General features: G+C 43.2%; 1 protein-coding gene and 1 long non-coding RNA gene across 4 annotated transcripts in view; one reads left to right on the top strand and one right to left on the bottom strand.

Moving 5' to 3' along the window:
* Positions 1 to 20,004, top strand: part of LOC118311966 — a 22,924-nt gene extending 2,920 nt beyond the window's left edge. The window contains exons 3-8 of one of the 3 annotated variants that reach the window (XR_004794116.2): positions 2,784 to 2,945; positions 3,556 to 3,666; positions 15,153 to 15,291; positions 17,584 to 17,626; positions 17,718 to 17,937; positions 18,055 to 20,004. This is a non-coding gene — a long non-coding RNA (uncharacterized LOC118311966). Of the gene's footprint in view, positions 1 to 2,783; positions 2,946 to 3,555; positions 3,667 to 15,152; positions 15,292 to 17,413; positions 17,505 to 17,583; positions 17,627 to 17,717 lie in introns of all 3 variants that reach the window. The other 2 variants (XR_004794114.2, XR_004794113.2) reach the window with 2 other exon arrangements.
* Positions 870 to 18,546, bottom strand: LOC118311964 (hexokinase-1-like). Its single transcript, XM_035636149.2, has 18 exons — positions 18,408 to 18,546; positions 15,141 to 15,303; positions 11,513 to 11,661; positions 10,416 to 10,535; positions 9,999 to 10,094; positions 9,779 to 9,878; positions 9,441 to 9,624; positions 8,906 to 9,061; positions 8,522 to 8,755; positions 8,017 to 8,321; positions 6,800 to 6,948; positions 6,433 to 6,552; positions 5,752 to 5,847; positions 4,260 to 4,359; positions 3,913 to 4,096; positions 3,539 to 3,694; positions 2,610 to 2,843; positions 870 to 1,636 (listed from the first exon to the last, which is right to left on the bottom strand). Exons 1-18 carry the CDS (start codon positions 18,468 to 18,470, stop codon positions 1,486 to 1,488), a joined length of 2,760 nt encoding a protein of 919 aa, XP_035492042.1. The 5' UTR covers positions 18,471 to 18,546; the 3' UTR covers positions 870 to 1,485.

The raw sequence follows: 20,004 nt of genomic DNA, 5'->3' as shown, positions 1-20,004 counted from the left end.
GGAGACACACTTGTCACTCGGCCACGAACACACACACACACACACACACACAAAAGCGCTCGTATGGTGTCCACTCGTTTTGACTCTGTGGGCCTGATGAATATTTATTCTTTGCACACACAATGAGTAGATGTGGTCTTCATCACAACACCAAAAGTATAGTAGTTCACAAACAGCAACGGTATACGCTAACACTTTTTTTTTTTAAACCTTCTCAGCTCTCAAGGGATAAATGGTTTGGTGCTGCTGGAGTACGTTAACGTGTGAGTTACACTGATGGTTACACAAAGAGGGGTTAGTAGCCTAGGACGTTGTGCGAGCGCGTCGTATGGGGACGTTCTAAATTGCCTAACGTGAAAAGGTTTAGCGCTACTAAATGTGCTAAATCGTGGGCGTAACGTGACGTGTAATTTTTGTATTTTTCTGGCGGCATCTGGTGGTAAAGTTGCAAACCGCAACCAACTGAGCGACCGACAGGGGACACTTTACGGTGGCGCACCGCCAATTCCATTTCCGGTTTCCGTCAGCGTCTAAAAATTCAATGTGAACGCGACGTATTCTGGACCGTTTAGTTCAACAACCGTATTCAACACGACGTCCACCTCATGTTACTGTATTTACCTCATTCAGAGTTGATTATACATATATGGACAAAGTTATGGACAATATATTCAATTTCTGAGAATAAGTTCTTCTAAATATTACACAGCTTGAATGTAAAATACCGTCTATAATTATAGGCGTTCAGTTTAGATTCTTTCACAGGTGTAAGAGTTCATGACGACGCGTAACTGAGAAATTCTGCCATTATTGATCGCTATTTTAGAACATTAAGTGGCGTTGAGCCTTTTCACGTTAAGCGCTTTAGCGCGTTCCCGCTGAACGTAAAATGAGGATGATTTTAACAGCCGTGACTCTTTGCGTTCGACCCGTTGCAGCGAGCCCTTTTGGAACTGGCTTTCTGATCCAGCGGAGCTTGTAAAAATGTTTTTCACCTCTCAGGGAGACGGACGGCCCTTCGTTCGCAAGGTACGTCGAAATGCTGCTGTTGTTACGCTTGTATAAAAAGTGCAGACATTTTCTTGCGTCCATTTGGAGCAAAATCCTAATGACCTCTGGGATTCAAAGTGGCCTCAGCTATATAAATACAATGATATATTTGCCTCCATATAAAAATAAAATTAGCAAATACACAAATATTGCACGCCTAAAGGAGTTTAGAGTTATCAGATAATCGACAAGCTATCGAGGAAAATGTACAAACGTGGAAATGATAAAACCCTCCGGTGCTGCTTAAATAAATATTTAGATATTCAGTTTTAATTCCCTATGCATGCAGCATGTGTCTCTGGCTGTGGTGGGTGGGGCCAGGTGGGGGCAGAGGTGGAGTCACGGCTGCCAAGGGGGGGGGGGGGTTTGGGCTGTGCGGCGGTGAAGGTCACGGTGGAGCAGCAGGTAAATAGAAGACAAAAGGGGCGGAGCTCCTCAGTGCTGCTGTGCGTCCAGCTCTCTCTGGCGGAAGCCCACGGCAGTGATGAGGGCGGCCCCCTTCCCGCTGCCGTCCTCAGATAACAGGAAGTTGACGTCACATTTGGGGGCGAGTTCCTTCACCGTCTGCAGGAAGATCCGCGAGAAGCTGAGGGAAAGAGGGAAATGGGAAGCTGTGGTTAGGAGGTGGTGAAAGATGCTGTTGCCACAAGCGACAAATGCAGCTGTCACTTGAGCTTTACGACCAGGATGAGCCGCCGGCGAGGGACGTTCACTCGGGGGGCTTGTCTCGTGAAGACGAAATTTGAACTCCTCTGGATAACTGAGCCGCGGGCTGAAGTTCTATTACTTGGTGCAGTTGTCCAGCTAACGTTAACATATTAATCCTGCTCAGTGAGCAGGATCTTGATCTCCAATAGAACAAGGATCGTGACCTTTTTAGATGTTTTTGTGACAAAGGGCCTTGAACAAATGCAGAGTCTGAGGGCGTCTTCACACTCGAAAGTCTGGACCAAGGTCTGAACCAACGCTTGTGTTTTTGTTACATTGTTCACATTTGATCCAGTCATTTCTACACTTCTGTTTCTTCTTCTTTAAAGAAGTAGCTCCTTATTGGATGTCAATAAAACAAAAATCAAGGTTTGGTGCCGATGCCAAAAGAATTTCAGTGAAATACAGAAATACTTGAAAAAGATGTAATTAAAAATGGAAATAATATTCAGATTAAAACCTCAGCTAGTCAAGATTGTCTCGTCAAATTGGTTGATGAGTTTTTTTAAATATATTTTTTTCTGTGAAGTAATCGATCAATGACTTCAGCAATGTATTTATATGAATATGTATAACCACTTACGCTTTTATTAGCAGCGTCTTGACCCTTTTTTCTGCATACTGACATTTTAAAATCTTATTTATAAAATGTCTTGAAAAAATTTGATTCAATAATTTGTTGTCTGCCAGTCGAAGCCAAGGTCGTCCAATGATTGATATGAAAAAAAAAGATGCATCCTTTGTGCAGCGTGATGAAATTATATGATAATAATATGCCCTGTAATATTTTTTGAGCGAATTAACTTTTCAGCCCCAAACACGCCACTCCATTACATTCCCCCGTGTCTTACTGTGGGTGCAGCTTGTAGAGCGTGCCGTCCACGCCCACGGTGACGTCCAGGTGGTCCAGTCCCCGGTTCTCACGGATCTTGTCCACCACCGCCGCCATGCCGGCTCCACAGATCTGAGCCGCGCGGCGGGACACCGTGCCGCACACCTCCTTGACGATAATACTGTCATCACAGGTGCTGTCGAGCCCCAGCTGCTGCAGGATCGCCCTGACCTGCAGCAGCGCCAGACGATCGCTGTGGAGCAGGAAGGGTGGGGGTGGGTGGGAGAGGCATGTCAGAGGTCAGCCAACAGCAGCAGAGTCACCGGATCCCTCACAGCTGTTCCCAGAGGCCAAGGTAGGCTTAAACAGTGTATGAACTCAAGTCGCCGCATCGCGTCCGCCGCCGCCTCGTTCCTAGATGTGTTATCCCCCTTAGGTGCCACACTGTCCTGCAGATATCCTCTAACTCATACCAGCAGATTGGTATGTTTTTGACGTAGATCGTATTTGACTTTCTGGCTATTTCATGTCTTACAGTTGTAAAAGTCTCAAACCACAACATACTACGTGCTGCTAATGTTTCGAAATGTTCAGTTCACCGCAATTACATTTTTTGTTAGCTTAAATTCTACTAAAGTAAAGTAAGTGAAGTGTGTTCCGAAAAAAGATTGTTTGGTTTTCACCTTTTTGAATATGTCAGAATAGGGTATTGTAACACATTGTACTTAAGGGTGTCGTTGTGTCTGTCGCTAGCACGTCTCAGAGTGTCAGGAAGTGATGTTTACAACTGCCTCACAGAACTGACAGCTAGCAGACCGTGAGGAAAGATGAAAATCACTTACTGCTCCTTTAATTTTGATTTAAACTAGCTCTGGATAGCCAGTAAGATTTTAAATGTGTCAGCTCTGATGATTCACTGGCTGTAACGGTGCGAAGTGACTCACTCACCTCTCAATCTGCGACAGGAACTTGGTCTCGAAGATGCCCCTGGTCTTCAGCGTCTCGGAGATCTGTCCGCGGAAGAGGAAGCCACGCTTGGTCAGATCGATCAAAATCTGCCTGACGATCTCTCCCAGGTACATGCCACTGCACATCTTCTCATACCTGACCAGAAAGGGGGGGGGGGATGAATCTTTAAAACCTGGCAATTTTGACAAAAGCACCCAAGGAAGAAAATCCTTGAGAAGGATTGCTTTTATTTATATCTCATGGTTTTATATCTTCAATTTGATCCAACTACGACACAACCTGGACAGTAGAGGTGTTCAAACAACCTGTGGTGGGGATACTAAGATACAGTTTGATATCAGAAGCCTCCTGACCTTTGTTTGCCTTCGTTGAGCGAGTTCTCGTCCACCGCCTGGTCGTACTGCGTCCTGATGTCATCCAGGCAGCCGTTGTCTCCGAACGCCCCCCACTCCATGTTGACGCACATGCGGCCCTCGTTTCCCTCCACTATCTCAATGTTCTTCATCTCCTCCATGTAGCAGGCGTTACTGCCCGTGCCTGAAAGGACACACATGGCCACAGTCCGTCAACCTCAACCCTCAACACGACCTCATACTATTAATATAAGTAGTACTTCTGTTGGCGGTGTAGAGTGCAGTGTTAAGTATAATGAACATGAGTACAGCAGTTTCCTCGTAAAGGCAGTGGTGTTGGAACTCACCTGCGATCAGTCCCACCTCACAAGTGGGTTCCTCATATGCACAAGTCATCATCGTCCCCACTGTGTCGTTCACTATGGCAACCACGTCCAGCTCAAACTCCTACCAACAAACAAACAACACACAAAGGGAAACTAGTCTCAGGCCGAAGGGTGATGAAATTACGTAGACATTTCAATAAACACTAATGGTTTTCCACAATTCCAGATTCATGCTTCAGGTTGCTCAAATCATGTTACTTTAAAAAATGATTAGCTAGATGATTATTTCTCTTTATCTGCAAGGCACAAAATGTCAGAGGATTCATTTAGCTTCCTATATTTGCGAATCCGCATTTCCATTGTACATTAAAGCTTTTTTTGATTCCAAGTTTTACATCCAACAGTTGACCTGGCAACTCTTCAAACGCCACACACACTTGAGCAGCATGCAGTTCACTCACATTCCTCCACAGACGACGCAGTACAATTCAACAAGCTCACAGAACAGAGGATCATCCTTTTCATCGCTGTGGCAATTTTTAAATAAGACACGAGACACTGCAGACACTCAAAGGCACGCTCCTCCTCTGATGGTAGGTTTCTCCCGGTGTTATCATGACATGCTGTTCATACAATGACCACACTGCTCCAGTTCCTCAATGCTTTACCTGCCAGTTACTGATTTACAGTCACTTAGTACTTACTGGATTCTCCATCTAAAAGTGTGAGATCAATGTAAGATGCTCAAAAGTGATCACATTTGAATATAGAAACTTCCTGAATACATAAAAAAAATGAAATACTGATATTTTCTGTGATGTATAAACCAGGTCATGCTGCTAAACTTAGGTGTCTTTATGCTGAAAGTCCACATTTTCTCTTCAGTCCAAAGGTACAGTACAGTAGATGACTACTGCGAAATATGTTGTATTACTACTGTATTTATGGAGTATTTTCCCATAATGTAGTATGAAGTGTTCTAATAGACAGATCATTTTTTTGCATCTCCACATTCTTTATGACTTTCTTGCAGAGTTTCGGTGCAGGAAACGTTTTAATTTCTCTACTTTATCAAAGTAAATCAGTGGTTAATGTACAGTAGAGAAATAAAATAAACTCACGTCAAAGCACTGAAGATCTGAAATCACTATTAGTGAGTCCCTTGATATAAGAATTTCACTGGTGCATCAGCAAAGCAGCAGTTGGAAGTTAATTTCAACGAGCAGGAAAATGGCAGATAGGTTTAAAATATAGATGCTTGAAAAAAGTTTTTAAAACTTTTTCAAAAGCTGAATTTAGTTCTTTTGAATTAGGTTTTTAAAAATACTTTGATTTCATAAAGACCAGGTCATTTTCTTGCTGTTGCGGCAGAATAATGCCACAGTAAACGTCACATGAAGTGTGTTACTTGTTGAAAGCCGTGGACAGACTTGTTGTTGGTGTCTGTTCTGCTGCAGTTCTAGCAACAATCATAAAGCTAATGGTGTGATTGAATCAGATCGTGTCCGATTACCTCTTTCCTCTTGATCGCTTCCCGAAGAAGCTCCACCACGTTTTCGCCCTCACAGTCCGTGGCCTTGAAGCCTTTGGTCCAGGTTACGAGAATACCCTGCAGAGCACAGAACACTTACTGTGAAGAAAAAAATTGAATGTTCAAAGTGTAAATAAACTAAGCTGTGTGGAAAAGCACTACATGCTGCGTTAGTTTGGTGAATGCCCTTCTGACTAAAGGTTCAACTCTTAGGCCCTTTAACAGGAAGAGCAAATATGGAAAAAGACAATTAGTGTTGCTCATGTGAACTGTTATCAGATATTTTCTTGGATCCACCTGTATGGACCATAGACTGTACATAAAGACGAGCGTAGTCACCAGGTCTGGAAAATGAACCACCAATGTGGAAGTGTCTGAAGCCTGTATTCTCTGTAATTACCAGCAGGGGGCGACTCCACTGGTAGTTTCTATAGAAGTCTATGAGAAAATGACTCTACTTCTCACTTGATGTAAAACATCATAAAACATTTTGCTGAGGAGATTATGGTTCAGTTTCTACTTTCAAGTTTTCCTCAATACAGCGTGATGTTCATTTTGTAAATTATCAAATAGATGATAAGGCACCATATACATTGGGAAAACTACCTCTATTTTTTCTTCTTACAAAAACTGCTTTTCTGAGTTAATTTGCTGAAAACCTACTGCGTCCAAGCTGGTCTGGTGGCAGGGGAAGGAGAAGGTGAAACCCAGCGGCAGTCGAGCACTTTTCATTCCCATGTAGTCCAGGAAGTCAGAGATGCAGTGAACAATGTGGTCGAAGAGCTGGAAGAGAGACGTGCTTTTAGTAGTTTACACAGATATGGTTGGGTGTGCTAATACTTAAGTTTCTATGGTGAGGCAAACATGTTTGTTTCTCTTCGTCACCATGCAAACCCAAACTCTACTATCATGCACTGTGGATAGCTGCATCCTCCAAATGTTGGTTGTGAATCGAAAAGGGAATAAATTGCAGAAAAGACCTCGGGTTCATAAAGAATGCAAATTATCTTCAGCGAGAAATCCTCATTACCTCATCTCCGGTGCCCTGCATGACTTCTAAGGGTATGGCGTAGATTTTGTTGTGCATCTCCACCGTTCGCCTCTTCCCACTGCGAATCTTTACCAAAAGCACACGGAAGTTTGTCCCTCCGAGGTCCAGAGCAAGGAAATCTCCGTTCTCTGAATAACAAGAGAAACATTGTTAGCCTGAGCAACCAAAAGAACTACATCTGTCTCCACTGAATGTTCTTCTCCATCGTATTGATTTTTATTTTACAACAAATATTGTTGCTTAAGCCTCAAAAAACACAACTTAAAGACAAACTGTTTTTAAGTTGTGTTATGAAAAGTGTTTTTCATAGCAGCAGGAACATTTGAGGTTTTACTCATTAATTAATAAAATAGGAGGCTCTTTGTGTTTCTCTTGGCTTTTGAATCTTCATGTACTTGTTTGAACTGGTCGTGGTCTGTGACGTTAATCTGTTCACTGCCATTAGTTCTAATGATGGTTTAATTCGATAATGATCTCTTGGAAATAATGCAGGCGAACCTGATTCACTTGTGTTTGCTTAAGTACAGTATGTTTCTTGTTTTGAATTTTTGGAAAACTGCCAAGTAGGAAAAGTGTCAGCTGAATTTTAGTCCCATTTGTAATCCTCCATTAACTACGACAAAGAAGAAGAACTTAGTCTAAGTTCCTTTACCACGTTGTTGATCACAGAAATTGAAACCTAATGGAAATGGACCATTTATTTTGCACTTCACTAGTCTTAACAACCACTCAGCATTTCACTTATTCCCACACATTCAAACAGTGCTTCTATATCACTTATTCATTCAAACACTGATGTTTAGGGTTCAGTTTCTTGCGACGGACATAAAAGTCTGCATGCTAGAAGAGGAGGGGATCGAACGGCAGACTTATAATGTAAGCACAAATAAACTCTTATGATTTACAGACGGGATGTCGACCTGTACTCGTACGACCCAACAGAGCCGATGTTTCCAGTCAGACTTTTAAAAAAGTCTTTAGTGTTTTCAGGTTTTGTCCCAGAGTTTTACTTCCACCAAGGAGGTAGTATGATCGGTTTGAGTTGTTTGTTTGTTCGCAGTATGACTCAAAAAGTTATAGACGGATTTGGAGGAAAATTTGTATCAAAGACAGGTTTAGCATTCATAAGTTGCGAGACGAAACTGTCTCTATCGCTGGTTCTTTCCCTTCCACATGTCGTATGTCTCTTTAATCACCTGTTCCATCTGGTGTACTCCGGACAAAGGTAGGCAGCATTTTGACCGCGGCTTCCTTGTGGGTCTCCTTCTTGAGGCCTCGTTCAATCTCCGCCCTCATGCGCTTCTTCACTTCCAGCAGCTGAGCTTTGCTCAGCCGGAATTCTGCCAGAGTCTGCTGAATCTGGCGCGACTGCTCTGTCAAACGGTACGCCACTGCTGTCACCATGGCTGCGCCTTTCGCACTCCCACTCTCTGACAGCAGGAAGCGCACATCCGAGTCCGGCACCAAGCGGCGCACCGTCTTGTGCAGACGGCGAGCGTATCTGTTCAGAGAGGAGAAGATATGCTTATTTATCTGTATAAATAGATGACTAAAGGGCAGGTGCCTTGCTGTGATTTCTAAGTGTAGTTGTCATTTCATTTATGTCTTCATGAAGACGCAAAAACGCATTTTGGTATTTACTGCAACATCCCTGGATGTTGCTCTTTGTCGAACTCTCCCTTCAGTTCCTGGAATACTCACTGAGGGTGCATCTTGTACATAGACCCGTCGATGCCCACGGTGGTGCGGAGGCGAGCGACTCCTTTGTTTTCCTTCAGGCGAGCGAGGATGCCCCCCAGCGTTGAAGCGATTAGATTTGCCGAGCGGAACGAAACAATGGTGCACACGTGCTGCACGGCCAGACAGTCTTCATCCGAAGGCTCCACCCCAAGCCTGGTCAGGATCTCCATGCACTTCTTCAATCCTTCTTTAGTCCTGAAATCAGAGGCATTCATCATTAACAATTTACTCCATGCTTCTGCAGAACATGTCGTTTGTTTCGTTTTATTGATTAGTTGTGTCGCATAAGTCGCGAAAACCTTTCAAACTTCCTGAGGAAAAAACATTTTCCTTCCCGTCACTCACTTTTCGATGGCGGAGACATGTTTCGTCTCGATTTTTCCTTTTGTCAGGAGCTCGGGTGTTATCCGTCCCTCAAACAACAGCCCCTCTTTGGCCATCTTGACCAGGATGAGTCGGACCAGCTCTCCCATGTACATCCCACTGACCATCTTCTCAAACCTGAGCAAAGCGAAACATGGCAGCATTTTTTCAGCATGAATGCAGTTTGTATTAGTCACTTCATCTTGTCTTTTGAAGGCCAACTGTGGAATTGAAATCCTGCTGTTGCTTGGCAGAAGGAGTTTGGGAGGCCTCCAACCTCTTTTTCCGTTACATAAGGAACAAAAACAGATCTTTTTTGGAGTCGTGAGTGTCAAATAACAGCACAAAGAACCTGTTCCTGACAGGATCCCGCGCAGGATCCCCAAGAACTCAAGCATACTACTTAGTTGAAATAGATAAAACAACTTTGCTGATGTGGCAACTTAATCAGAAACGAGACCGATTCATATCAACCTCCTGTCACATCAAAACGGACAACAAAAACCAATAATCTTACAGCTGCTTTCCTGGGTTGGCAGAGCCCCTGTCGATCTCACGGTCAAACTCTGTGCGGATGTCCTCCAGGGACCCATCGTCCCCGAAGGCGCCCCACTCGGTGTTGATGCACATCCGGCCTTCGTCCCCCTCCACCAGGTCAATGTGACGCAACTCCTCCATGTAGCAGGCGTTTGTTCCCGTTCCTGAATGGGACACAGAGCTGCATGACTCCGGCCTCACATGTTGACTTTAAAGAATAGCTTTGGCGCCCTCACATGTAGAACTGTGCTCATGGTACTGTGAGGTACTTTGTTGCTCTTCTGAGGTTCTTTTAAAACATGTAGTCTGTGTCCTTACCTATAATTATTCCCACTTCACAACGCTGGTCGTCAAATCCGCAGGTCATCATAGTGCCAACAGTGTCATTGACCACGGCCATGATGTCGGCCTCATAGTCCTGGAAACACAAAGATCACATTTAACTCAAAATGACAAAAGGAAAAAATCTTCCATAATTTCTTAAATTGCATTTTGGTAATGTAATAGAAGAGAATGAAAAAAATAGAGAAGCCCTCACCCCTCGTTTCTTAATGGCCTTGTTCAGAAGCTTCACAACGTCCATACCTTCAACTCCACTTGCTTTGAACTTCTTTGTCCATGTAAGTAACACTGCCTGTAAAACAAGTCGTTTATAACATTAAACTTCCAGGTACAGGTTGACTGGTTCGGGTTTGATATGTATGTCCCGCTGCTGTTCTAACCACAGCATCATCTCCAAAAACCACATTCACTGGCAGTTTCTGCAAAGGTTCCCATGACAACAGTTACACTACACAAACGTATACTGTACTATTCTGAAAAAAACTTTTTTTTTGGTCCTTAGTGATCTTCATGTAAAATACGAAGACCGTACGTCTGGAAGCTGTCTGAAGCTCAATAATCCCTTTTACTTAAAAAAAAATAACATATACTGTATGTAATTGTAAATGTTTACCTCATCCAGTTTGGATTGGGCGCAGGGGAAGGAGAACGTAAATCCCACAGGAATCTTTTTATCCTTGATCTTTTGCTTCTCCATGAAATCACCCAGGCAATCTGCGACATGGCCAAAGAGCTGCAAACAGAGAGTGGACTTTATCAGTGTGGAATCAAGAGACGGCATTACCAACAACATATCCACAAACATTATTATTACAAGTTGATTATCCTTATCTTATATCTCATCAGGAGTTAAATGGATATTCAAGTGTAAAAGTCCCAAATGTTAAGGTTTGTTTTATGTTTGAAGTGTTGTGTTTCAGAACCTAACTTAAAAACCTCTTTAAGGAGACTGCAATAGCCAATAGGTGACGTACCAGCTAGTTGCCGAGTAACACATTCACAATTCCAGGTTGATTTAAAAGCTACAACACAAACGATCATACATAATGTAAACAACTTGATTTCTATTTCTGAGGGTTTTACATTACAGTATTTGTAACTAGCATAAAAAAAAACATCATTGTAATGACGGTTGCACGAAATGTTATATTTTACAAAAATCGCTCACAATGCAACTAGGCCTCTTTGTTAACAAAGCTGTTCATTCCTCACGTTACATTTTTTTGGCAGCTGCCCCTTCGACATTTCATTAAAACAGCATCTGTCCTGCTCCGTCTGTGTCTCAGTCCTGCTCTGGACCAATCACGCGGCCTCAGACGGTCGCCGGTGTTTTGGTTATCGAGTTACAGTTCGACTGCCAGCTGTTCTCTGCAAGTTCAGTGTAGGTCAGCGCCGGTTCCGACGTCACCCTCATTACGCTCGGCGTTACTGAGGCGGTCGTTTTACACAAAGCCATCTCCAGCCTGACCTGTAGCACTGAGCTCTGTACGTCGAGCAGACACAAACACTGAGTGGAAACAATCGACTGTCTGACCCGGCTCGTGCAGTGTTTGGTGATAAAAGGACACGAGCTGCTTGTTTTTAGCAACAGACATCGATTGTCTTTTTTTGGAAAGTATGAACCAGGTCTGTTAAGGAAACATCCACATGGTTGAACCCTGATGTTTCAAATCAAAGGCCCGTGTAAGGGTGACGCATCCGTGTGATCACCTGAGTTCCATTCCCGTGGATGATGTCATCAGGGGTGTCGTACACCTGGCTCTCCATCTGAACCGGCTGCTTCTTGTCCCGCGTCACTTTAACGCGCAGGATCCGAAAATTAGACCCCCCAAGATCCAATGCTACGAAGTCTCCCTTCTCTGTCGGAACGAGAACCCAGAGAAGCGGTAGAGATTTTAGAAGGGTAATCCGTGAGTTGTTGTTGGGGTTGCGTCAATAATACAGTTCAACAGTAACACAAAATGCAGCCTCCAAAATAACCATGATGTTTGATCCACATCTCTTAACAATAGTATCAAGAAAATCTGAAAAATTATAACCTTGATGAAGATAAAGGGAGGACTATTACATCATATTCAGGTTCATAATTATTACTTGAAAAGGTTTACATGCTCAAATAGGGAGCACTTCCTGTTGGTAGCTGGGAGATGAATGTCAATATGTCACATATTGTGTGTTTGTACTCGTGTCCGGACTCTTAAGCTCATAAAAGCAGAAGATCAAGGATCTTTCATCGACCCTGGTGTGAGTTAAATGCCTCATCGGGTTTATTTTCTTACTCTTCACTTCCCGTCACTGGGAATCAGGTCACAGCTTTCTGTCGTTACAAGTGTGTGATAAAACGACAGCATGATTAGAGTCGGTAATGGAAACTCAACCCTTCAGAAACTGAGGCATGAAAAGAGGAAATGTCTGTTTAGAGACTAAAGAGACAAACACAAACAAAAATGACCTGGTTTAAGGAAGCACTTCAGCTCTAGTTTCCAACTAAACCCTTTTATGTGAACAGAGCTGCCATGTGCAGAGGGAGACTGTCGCTCCAGGCAACAAGCCCAAATGTAAAGGGATCGTCCGTAGAGAGAGGAGCTCTCACACCATCAGATACAGAGTTGGGTTCATTTCACTCATTGAAAAATGAACTCACAATCTTGTGCCCAGGTGGAAACCGGCTCTAAAATCTTACTATGAGAAGATTAGCTCCCATATTTGATCGCTTGGTGCGGTAACTCTCCTAGTTTGCAAACAGTTGTTTTTCTCATTTTGAAACTAAAATGATTTGTTTCCTTTCGAGCGTTAGTCTGCTCTTCATTCAGTGACACCGTGACTCTGGGGTTTGCTGCCTTGTGCTATTTTAACCCCTCGACCTGACTGGAATGAGATGTGACCAGGCTTGACACCAACAAAGTGTTACTGACTTGCTGCAGAGCTCGTGTCCGGTCCATAGCTCCAGTCCCACTACAAGCTCATGTGTTACCTGTGGTGCTCTCAGTATTTGTTGCAGTAATTCCATATATCAAAGCGGGAATAGAAAACTTTTTGGCTTAAAGTTGTCATTATGATGTTAAAAATGATTGCACAGTGTAATGACAATAGGAAAACAGCACCTACCTCTATGGTATTGATCCCTATAAACCTTGATTTCCCCATGTTATTTTCTTGGCTACCGAAATACCAATGTCACGTCGATGGTCTGCCATCATTATAGTTCCACGAGATGTGACAATACGTATTGTACGCGCAGGCTGGTACCGTGTTGTATCAGCAACAGCCATTTAAAGTAGATTTACTTGCCTCTACTTTGTTTTCCTTACTTGAGATGTCAGACTTCCCCAAACAAGATTCAAACTGTGAAGTCGCAAAGGAAAATTTCACATCATGGATGCGGTGCAGAAAACAACATGGAGTCTTAATGGATCTTTGGAATCTCAGTTGATGTATTTCAAACTAAAATCTCCAGAGCTAAAACCAGACTCTTGAGTCTCAGACCGGATTAAGATGAGCTGGTGTTTCTACAGTTTAAACTCTATATTTTGTTCGTATTACACAGTAAAGTTTACTATTCTCTGTTAACTGGCGCCATTAGAGCTCAGCCATGATTTGATTCGCTCGTTGGCCTTTGACTCACGCCGACAGTTTGCTCCGAGGGATTAGATCAGCTGATACTGAACAGTTCAGTTTACAGGGGAGGAAACGTTGTTATTTTCTCATTGCCGTGGTCTGTTATTGATGTTCTAGCCTTTAAATCTTTCTCAGTTTTCACCATGGCTTCAACTTAGCTTGATCCATTTCTAACACAATGTAGTTGTTGAAACCTGGGGCTATTTATAATGTAAAGGCCAGAAGGTGACGGTGTCGTCCGCCACCGACCTTGTTGGGGCCTCAGCACGTGTGACGCTCACTTGATGTTATTTTTGTGTTTGGACGCGGTTTACTAGGACGAGTCGCGCTGGCAGCAAAGGCCTGGTTTGTGTGTGGAGGGAAAAACTCTTGACTTTGACTCTAAGAGCCGTTCAGAGCGGTGGGTTGGTTTCTCTGAGGACATTAAGCATTTAGGTTAGTACCTGGCTAATGTGTATTTAAAACAATTTGGCTATTAGTACACCGATTTTACAGATTTCTTAGGTCGCGCTGCAGACTGGCTCTAGCGAACTGTGAACCAAAATACAGATGGCAAGTAAGTCGCACATGAGATTTAGTAAGTTTATTTAATAAATCATGCCCATGTCAATTAAAGTTAATTACTAATCTGTTATTGTTTGATTATTACAGTTACCAAAAATTAAAACTATGTTTACGTTTTCCTGTAACTTCAATATTCTGGCCCCATCATTAGAATAAAAAGACGTGGTAATCTTTGGGCTAGAATATGCTTTTAAATTGAATTTTTCATATTTGTTATATTTTAACACATAGTACATATTAATAACAGCTTTTTTCTAACCAATTTTTAATGATTTTTTAATATGAGTTGTATCCTGCCAAACTCTGGTTCTTTTTTAAAAAATATATTGATTTACACTCCAATTTTAGTACAGTATGATGTGACCCTGAATCTTAATATCTTAATTTGGTCATTTAAGTTGCCAATCTTAATTTCAGCAGAACAAACGAGGCACAATCATGATCGTAATGTAGCACAGTTATCATGTTATCCCTGTCTAGCAGTCATGAATATTTAACACTGTATATAAGGTTGTGGATGGATTATATTAGCCTAAATCTAAATTAATAGAAGAGACATGACGGGTGTTTTCACCTGGCTGTGGTTTAATGTTATGAGATGAAGAGACCATGTGATCGCGTTGTTTCAACGCTTTGGCCCTGAAACAATGGTGATCTACTGAGTCCAAATCCAGAGCACAAAGAGGCTTGTGTCACATAAGAGAGCTGACGATTTTTGAACACCTCAGCACATTTTTTTATTTTTTAACCGATGCATCAGGATGTGCTGTAACTAACTCACAGTCCAGTACAGACACACTGTATACGAGTCAATGTGACACTCTTTTTTATATAATTGAAATGCTATTATCAATATCTGAGAGTTAACTTCTCATCTGATTTTAATTATTTTCATCCACGGGAAATTTATACATTTGTCTTTATGTTTTCATTTTCGTTTGTCTTTCTCAGCATAACTATAAAACGACTGAATCCTTAGTGGGCTACACCGCTGACTTTGGTACAGATTGTCGTGGTTCGATTCCAGGTCATACCATGCTGTGCACTGTATTGAGTTTTGAGTTATCAAAAGGAGATTATTATTATATCCTAGTTGTGCATTAGCATCTCCGATCACATATATGTTCAGTTAGATAATGATCTGCTCTTCATGTACCTGAGCCATCAGGGATGGACCTGACGAAGGTGGGCAGCATCTTGACGGTGGAGGTGGCGTTCGTGTCCCGGCCGAGCCCGCCCTCCATCTCCCGGCGGAACCGGTTCATGATGTCCTTCAGCGTCTCGTCCGAGAAACGCATGGAGTACAGGTACTTATCGATCTGAAGGAAGGCACAGGACACGGGGCACGGGAGCGTCAGGGAGCATTTCAAACACGCCAGAACATTACAGACTTGTATTTACTTATTGTAAAGAAGTAGAAACACATTTGAAGATTTTGTTGCATAATTCCTGTAGGAAGCAGAGATCACTTCTAGAGATATCTTGAAAAATGTGATTTGCATTGAGCATATTTTTCTCGACATGTTACCTATCGGCTCCAAAAGTTAATAATCTGGAGATAAACTCCCAAATAACAGTCCTGCCAAGTTTGGTGAAAGTCTGTCAAGTTATTTCGTTCACACTCACACACACACACATACACACACACACACTCACACACTCACACACTCACACACACACACACACAGTGTACCGCGTATAATGAAACTGCGCAACATCACTGATGTTTCAGTCCGTGCTGTGTTACTGGTTAACCAAATGTTGAACTGGTCCCAGACAAATTAACCGTTAACTTCAACAACGATCTAAATGCCTTCCTCCCTCCCTCCCTTTCTTCTGCCTTAGGATCACTGATATAAATTCCATAATTCACTGTGACAGAAAATAATCACGTGCAGATCGTTTCCCCTCCAGCCTCATCCATTATTCTCACATGGTCAGGACACCGGAGATCGTGTTACCACTGACTTCACGTAGTATCTCATCCTGAGCGCAACAGAACGATTCACCTTTTACTGCGTAAAACTGAACTAAAGCACCGCGTCACAAAACTGGGAAAGTTGAGAGATTCGTTAGTGTTGTATTACAGTTAGTGCATCCGATTAATGCGATGGAGTTTTAGGACCATATCGAGAGAGAAAAAATTGGAGACTCTGAGAATGAAGTCATAAATTTAGGAGATTAAATTCAAAATATTTTGAGAATAAAGTCGTAAATTTATGCGAATAAAGTTGAAATATCTTGAAAATATAGTCGAAATATTTTGAAAATATAGTCGTAATATATTCAGAATAAAGTCGTACATTTACGAGATTAAAATCGTAAATTTACAAGAATAAACTCATAATTTCACAAGAATAAAATCAATATATCTTGAGAATTAAGTCGTAATATATATTCAGAATAAAGTCGTAAATTTACAAGATTAAAGTCGTAATCTTACAAGAATAAAGTCAAAATATTTTGAGATTAAAGTTGTGAATTTACAAGAGTAAAGTCAAGATATTTTGAGATTATAGTCATCAGTATCAGGACTTTGAAGAGGCTCTCGTCTGTGTCTTGGGTTGCTGTTGATTTCCGTAATATAATTTCAAATAAAATAAAAGAATTTCAAGTAAAATCACAACTTTATTCTCGTAAAATCAAGACTTCATTCTTATAATATTACGACTTCATTCTAATAAAGTCTCCCTTTTTCCCCTCAATGTGGCCCTAAAACTGGTCTTAGTCGTAAACTAAGGAATGTTTGTTTGGGCAGATTTGCACTGGACACTCACTGTCATAGTTGTATAATAACGCCGCGCGTGTCACGGGGTCACAGAGATCTTTTCCGTCCACACGTTTGTTTCAGGCCTCTCTACTATTATTAGCCTCTGAGAAAGACCAGTGTAACGTGAGCTACAAAAACACAGCAGAGTATTGAATGACGTATGGTTTTCATTTATGATTTCCAGTAATTAATAGGCAACGAATCACTTTTGTTTTCTATTTCTGTCCGTCACAGTCAGTCAGTTTTAAGGTCTTATTCAGTTATTCAGAGTTTTCTTTTATATTCACAAAAAATCACATATATTCCATATCAGCTATTTGAAGCTATGTGATACTAGTTTAATATTCAAACCATAGAAGCCTTGTTAGTTGTGATTGCAACTGGTGAAAGTTATGAAAAGTTTATATTTGAGTAGCAAAATTTTGTATGAATTACCCCTAAAATAGTTTTCAGTTTTTTAATTGATGAAAACCACCAAGAGTTTGACTCTTTCCAGCATTCTGCAACTAATGAATATTTTAATACCTCCACTCTTCTAAAAGTCATTGTTACGGGGAGAAATTAGTCTCGGAAAGGTCACGAATGTGTATCACATGATCGACGAGCGTTACAATGATCTGTGCGTAACCTTGGTTTCTCACTAATGCACAAAATCCCAGTTTTCCACCAGCACATGAACACAACAGACATTTTTGAATCTTAATGGAGCGAACTGCAGAATAAAGGAGTCTCAAAAGTCCACTGGCACAGGTAAGATGATATACAAAGAAATGTGTCTCAAATGTTTTTCGACATTTGTTAATATTAATATTTGTCAATATTTATTCAGTGTGCGTTTGTAAAACGGTGTGGACGTGAACACAAACCCAAAGGTAAGCACAAATCATGTGCGCATTTGTAACTCTGTGATTCACCCTTGTGACCGTTTTGAGACTAATTTCTCTCCATACATTTTGGCTGCAGCTCATTCCTTAATGTGGCCCTGAGAGGACACAGGCTTGGTGAACTTTCCTTCTCTCGAGGAATGCTGTCACCCAGTTACCACGGGCCTAATTCACCAGAGGACACGTGGAAAAAAACGCTGCACCGTGACATCACCCGTGACATCATGAATCATCCACCTCTGCCTCTGACTCCGCCTCCTCCTGGGAACATCATGCCACTCCCTCTCTCTGGACCTGAGGTCGGTTTCTCTTTGGCGTGGCCACGTTCCTCTGAGCTGCTGCTAATGAATTCACGTCGTCTTTCCCCGGAGGCAATAAAAGAACAGGGGGAGCGTTCACGACTTTATCCCCAACAGCCGCTCACAGACACCTGTCAGCTTCCGACGCCCTTGGCAACCGACGCTCCGGGAACCGCTCCGGTCCGTCTCCAGATCGTTGCTGCCCACAGCCCATAGTCCAGGACGCCCCACATCCGAACCCTCCTGACCCCCTGAACAATCTACAATAGGATCAGATCTATACGAGAGTTCGTCACGGCCTGCTCCATCCATCACTTCCCAAACGCTGCATCCTCTCCTCTCCTCTCCCAGCCTGATCCGCCCCACAGGCTCGTGTGAACACTTGACGTGCAGCAAACCGTGAACCGGCATCCGACCGGCTGCTGCGGCCGCCGCCGCTCACACGACTCCCTTTCACTCAACCCACTCACCTTTTTGAGTTGATCATCCTTCAACTCGGTGAAGTAGTAGGCCAGGAGCTGAGCCGCTATCATCCTGCCTGCACGTCCTCCAGGAGCTGTCAGCGACTACGGGCTGGTGGGAGAGCGAGCGAGCGAGCGAGAGAGAGAGAGAGAGAGAGAGAGAGGAGGCTGCCGTTCCCCCCCCACAGTGTGATCCCTCTTTATCCTGGACGTGGAGCAGGAAGCAGGCCGGAGCCGAGCGCCGTGACAAGGCAAGGTTAAAGGGGGGAAAGAAGTCTGGTGAAACAGGAGTGCAGCAGCCAGTCGTGCCTGCTAGTCTGCGACAGGCACACACACATGAACACACACGAGCACACACACACACACACACACACACACACTAGTACATGCGAACACACACAGAGGCTGGTTTTGACCGTGTCTCCTCCCTCTGAGCTGCTAGCTCCCTGTTAGCTCTGGGGAGATGCAGCAACTCTGCACTGGACTGGTGGTTCTATTACACCCTGCCCCCACGAGCACTGCGATTGGCCGGCGTGAAAGATAGAGGGCGAATGGGAGGGGGACATGAGAGGAGGGGGCTTCTCCCACAGCAGAGAGGAGGGAGGGAGGGGGGAGGACTGTGAGCTGAAGGAGGAAGCTGCCTCTGCATGATAACCCGCCGCTCGCTCTCTCTCAGTGGCTCGGAGACTCCTCCCCCCCCCCCCCGGCCGGCACGTCTCACCACGTTGCCATGGCACCCAGGGGTGGACGTGCAGAGGGACAGGGCGACCACGCGATGATGTCATCATCATGCCCCTTCCTGTGCTGCCGCATCACGCCCGGCCATCAGCTCAGCTCCAGTCCAGACAGCATCAGATGCAAAGCTGCGACGCACAGAGGAGCAGGTCTCGTGACGGGACGGGCTCTTATCTCCTGCGACAGTCCGACAGTCACGAGCCCTTCAGCAGGACCACGTACAGACCAGCACGTACAGTAATCGCTTGATAACTGCAATACTTAAACACCTCGCTGTCAACGACGGAACATGGGTTTTCGCTCCTGACCTTGAGAAGGTCTATGAAGATGTATGAAGATGTATGAATGCATCTGATCTTATTTTCTTGTGTAGTTCCGGGTTTCAAATCCTACACGAGCCTCCGACACGTGTCCTCAGTGGAGAGGAAACTAGGTGTAACATACATCTGACTTCACTCCCAAGTGGGACCTGCAGAGACTTAAAGGTACCACGACGTGGAACATCAGATTTCCATGTCTATTTTAATAATTTATAATAAAGAAAGTCCCTGTGCTGTATAAATACTGTGAAAGTATCAATCCACACGGCCCTTATTCAGAAACTGTTTTTCAAAACGAGCCGTCAAGACTTCCTGAATTTTGTGATGTGACAACTGTACAATTATCAACACGACAACAAGAAGTCCCGTGTCGCGGAGCTCACTGCCAGAAGTCAAAAAGCGCTGCACAATCATTCCCAAGGACAGAAATATTAGAGACAAGTGGCAAAAATTTTGAACATTTTAGTTTGTGAATTTGAATTTGAACTCATGAAGACAGTTTTTACGAGAGCTGCGAGAGAGACAAACGTATTAAAGGAGATTTAAAACTA

The sequence above is a fragment of the Scophthalmus maximus genome, chromosome 8 (assembly GCF_022379125.1).
Source record: "Scophthalmus maximus strain ysfricsl-2021 chromosome 8, ASM2237912v1, whole genome shotgun sequence".
Taxonomy (NCBI): domain Eukaryota; kingdom Metazoa; phylum Chordata; class Actinopteri; order Pleuronectiformes; family Scophthalmidae; genus Scophthalmus; species Scophthalmus maximus.
The sequence above is the reverse complement of the archived record's forward strand: the minus strand, read 5'-3'. Positions and strand labels throughout refer to the sequence as shown.

Coding starts and splice junctions, on each gene's coding strand:
- LOC118311964 (XM_035636149.2), bottom strand. CDS start 18,470: ATGATAGCGGCTCAGCTCCTGGCCTACTACTTCACCGAGTTGAAGGAT. Junction 9,879..9,998: donor AGGCCATTAAGAAACGAGGG/GTGAGGGCTTCT, acceptor TTGTGTTTCCAG/GACTATGAGGCCGACATCAT. Junction 5,848..6,432: donor ACCAGACCAGCTTGGACGCA/GTAGGTTTTCAG, acceptor TGTGCTCTGCAG/GGTATTCTCGTAACCTGGAC.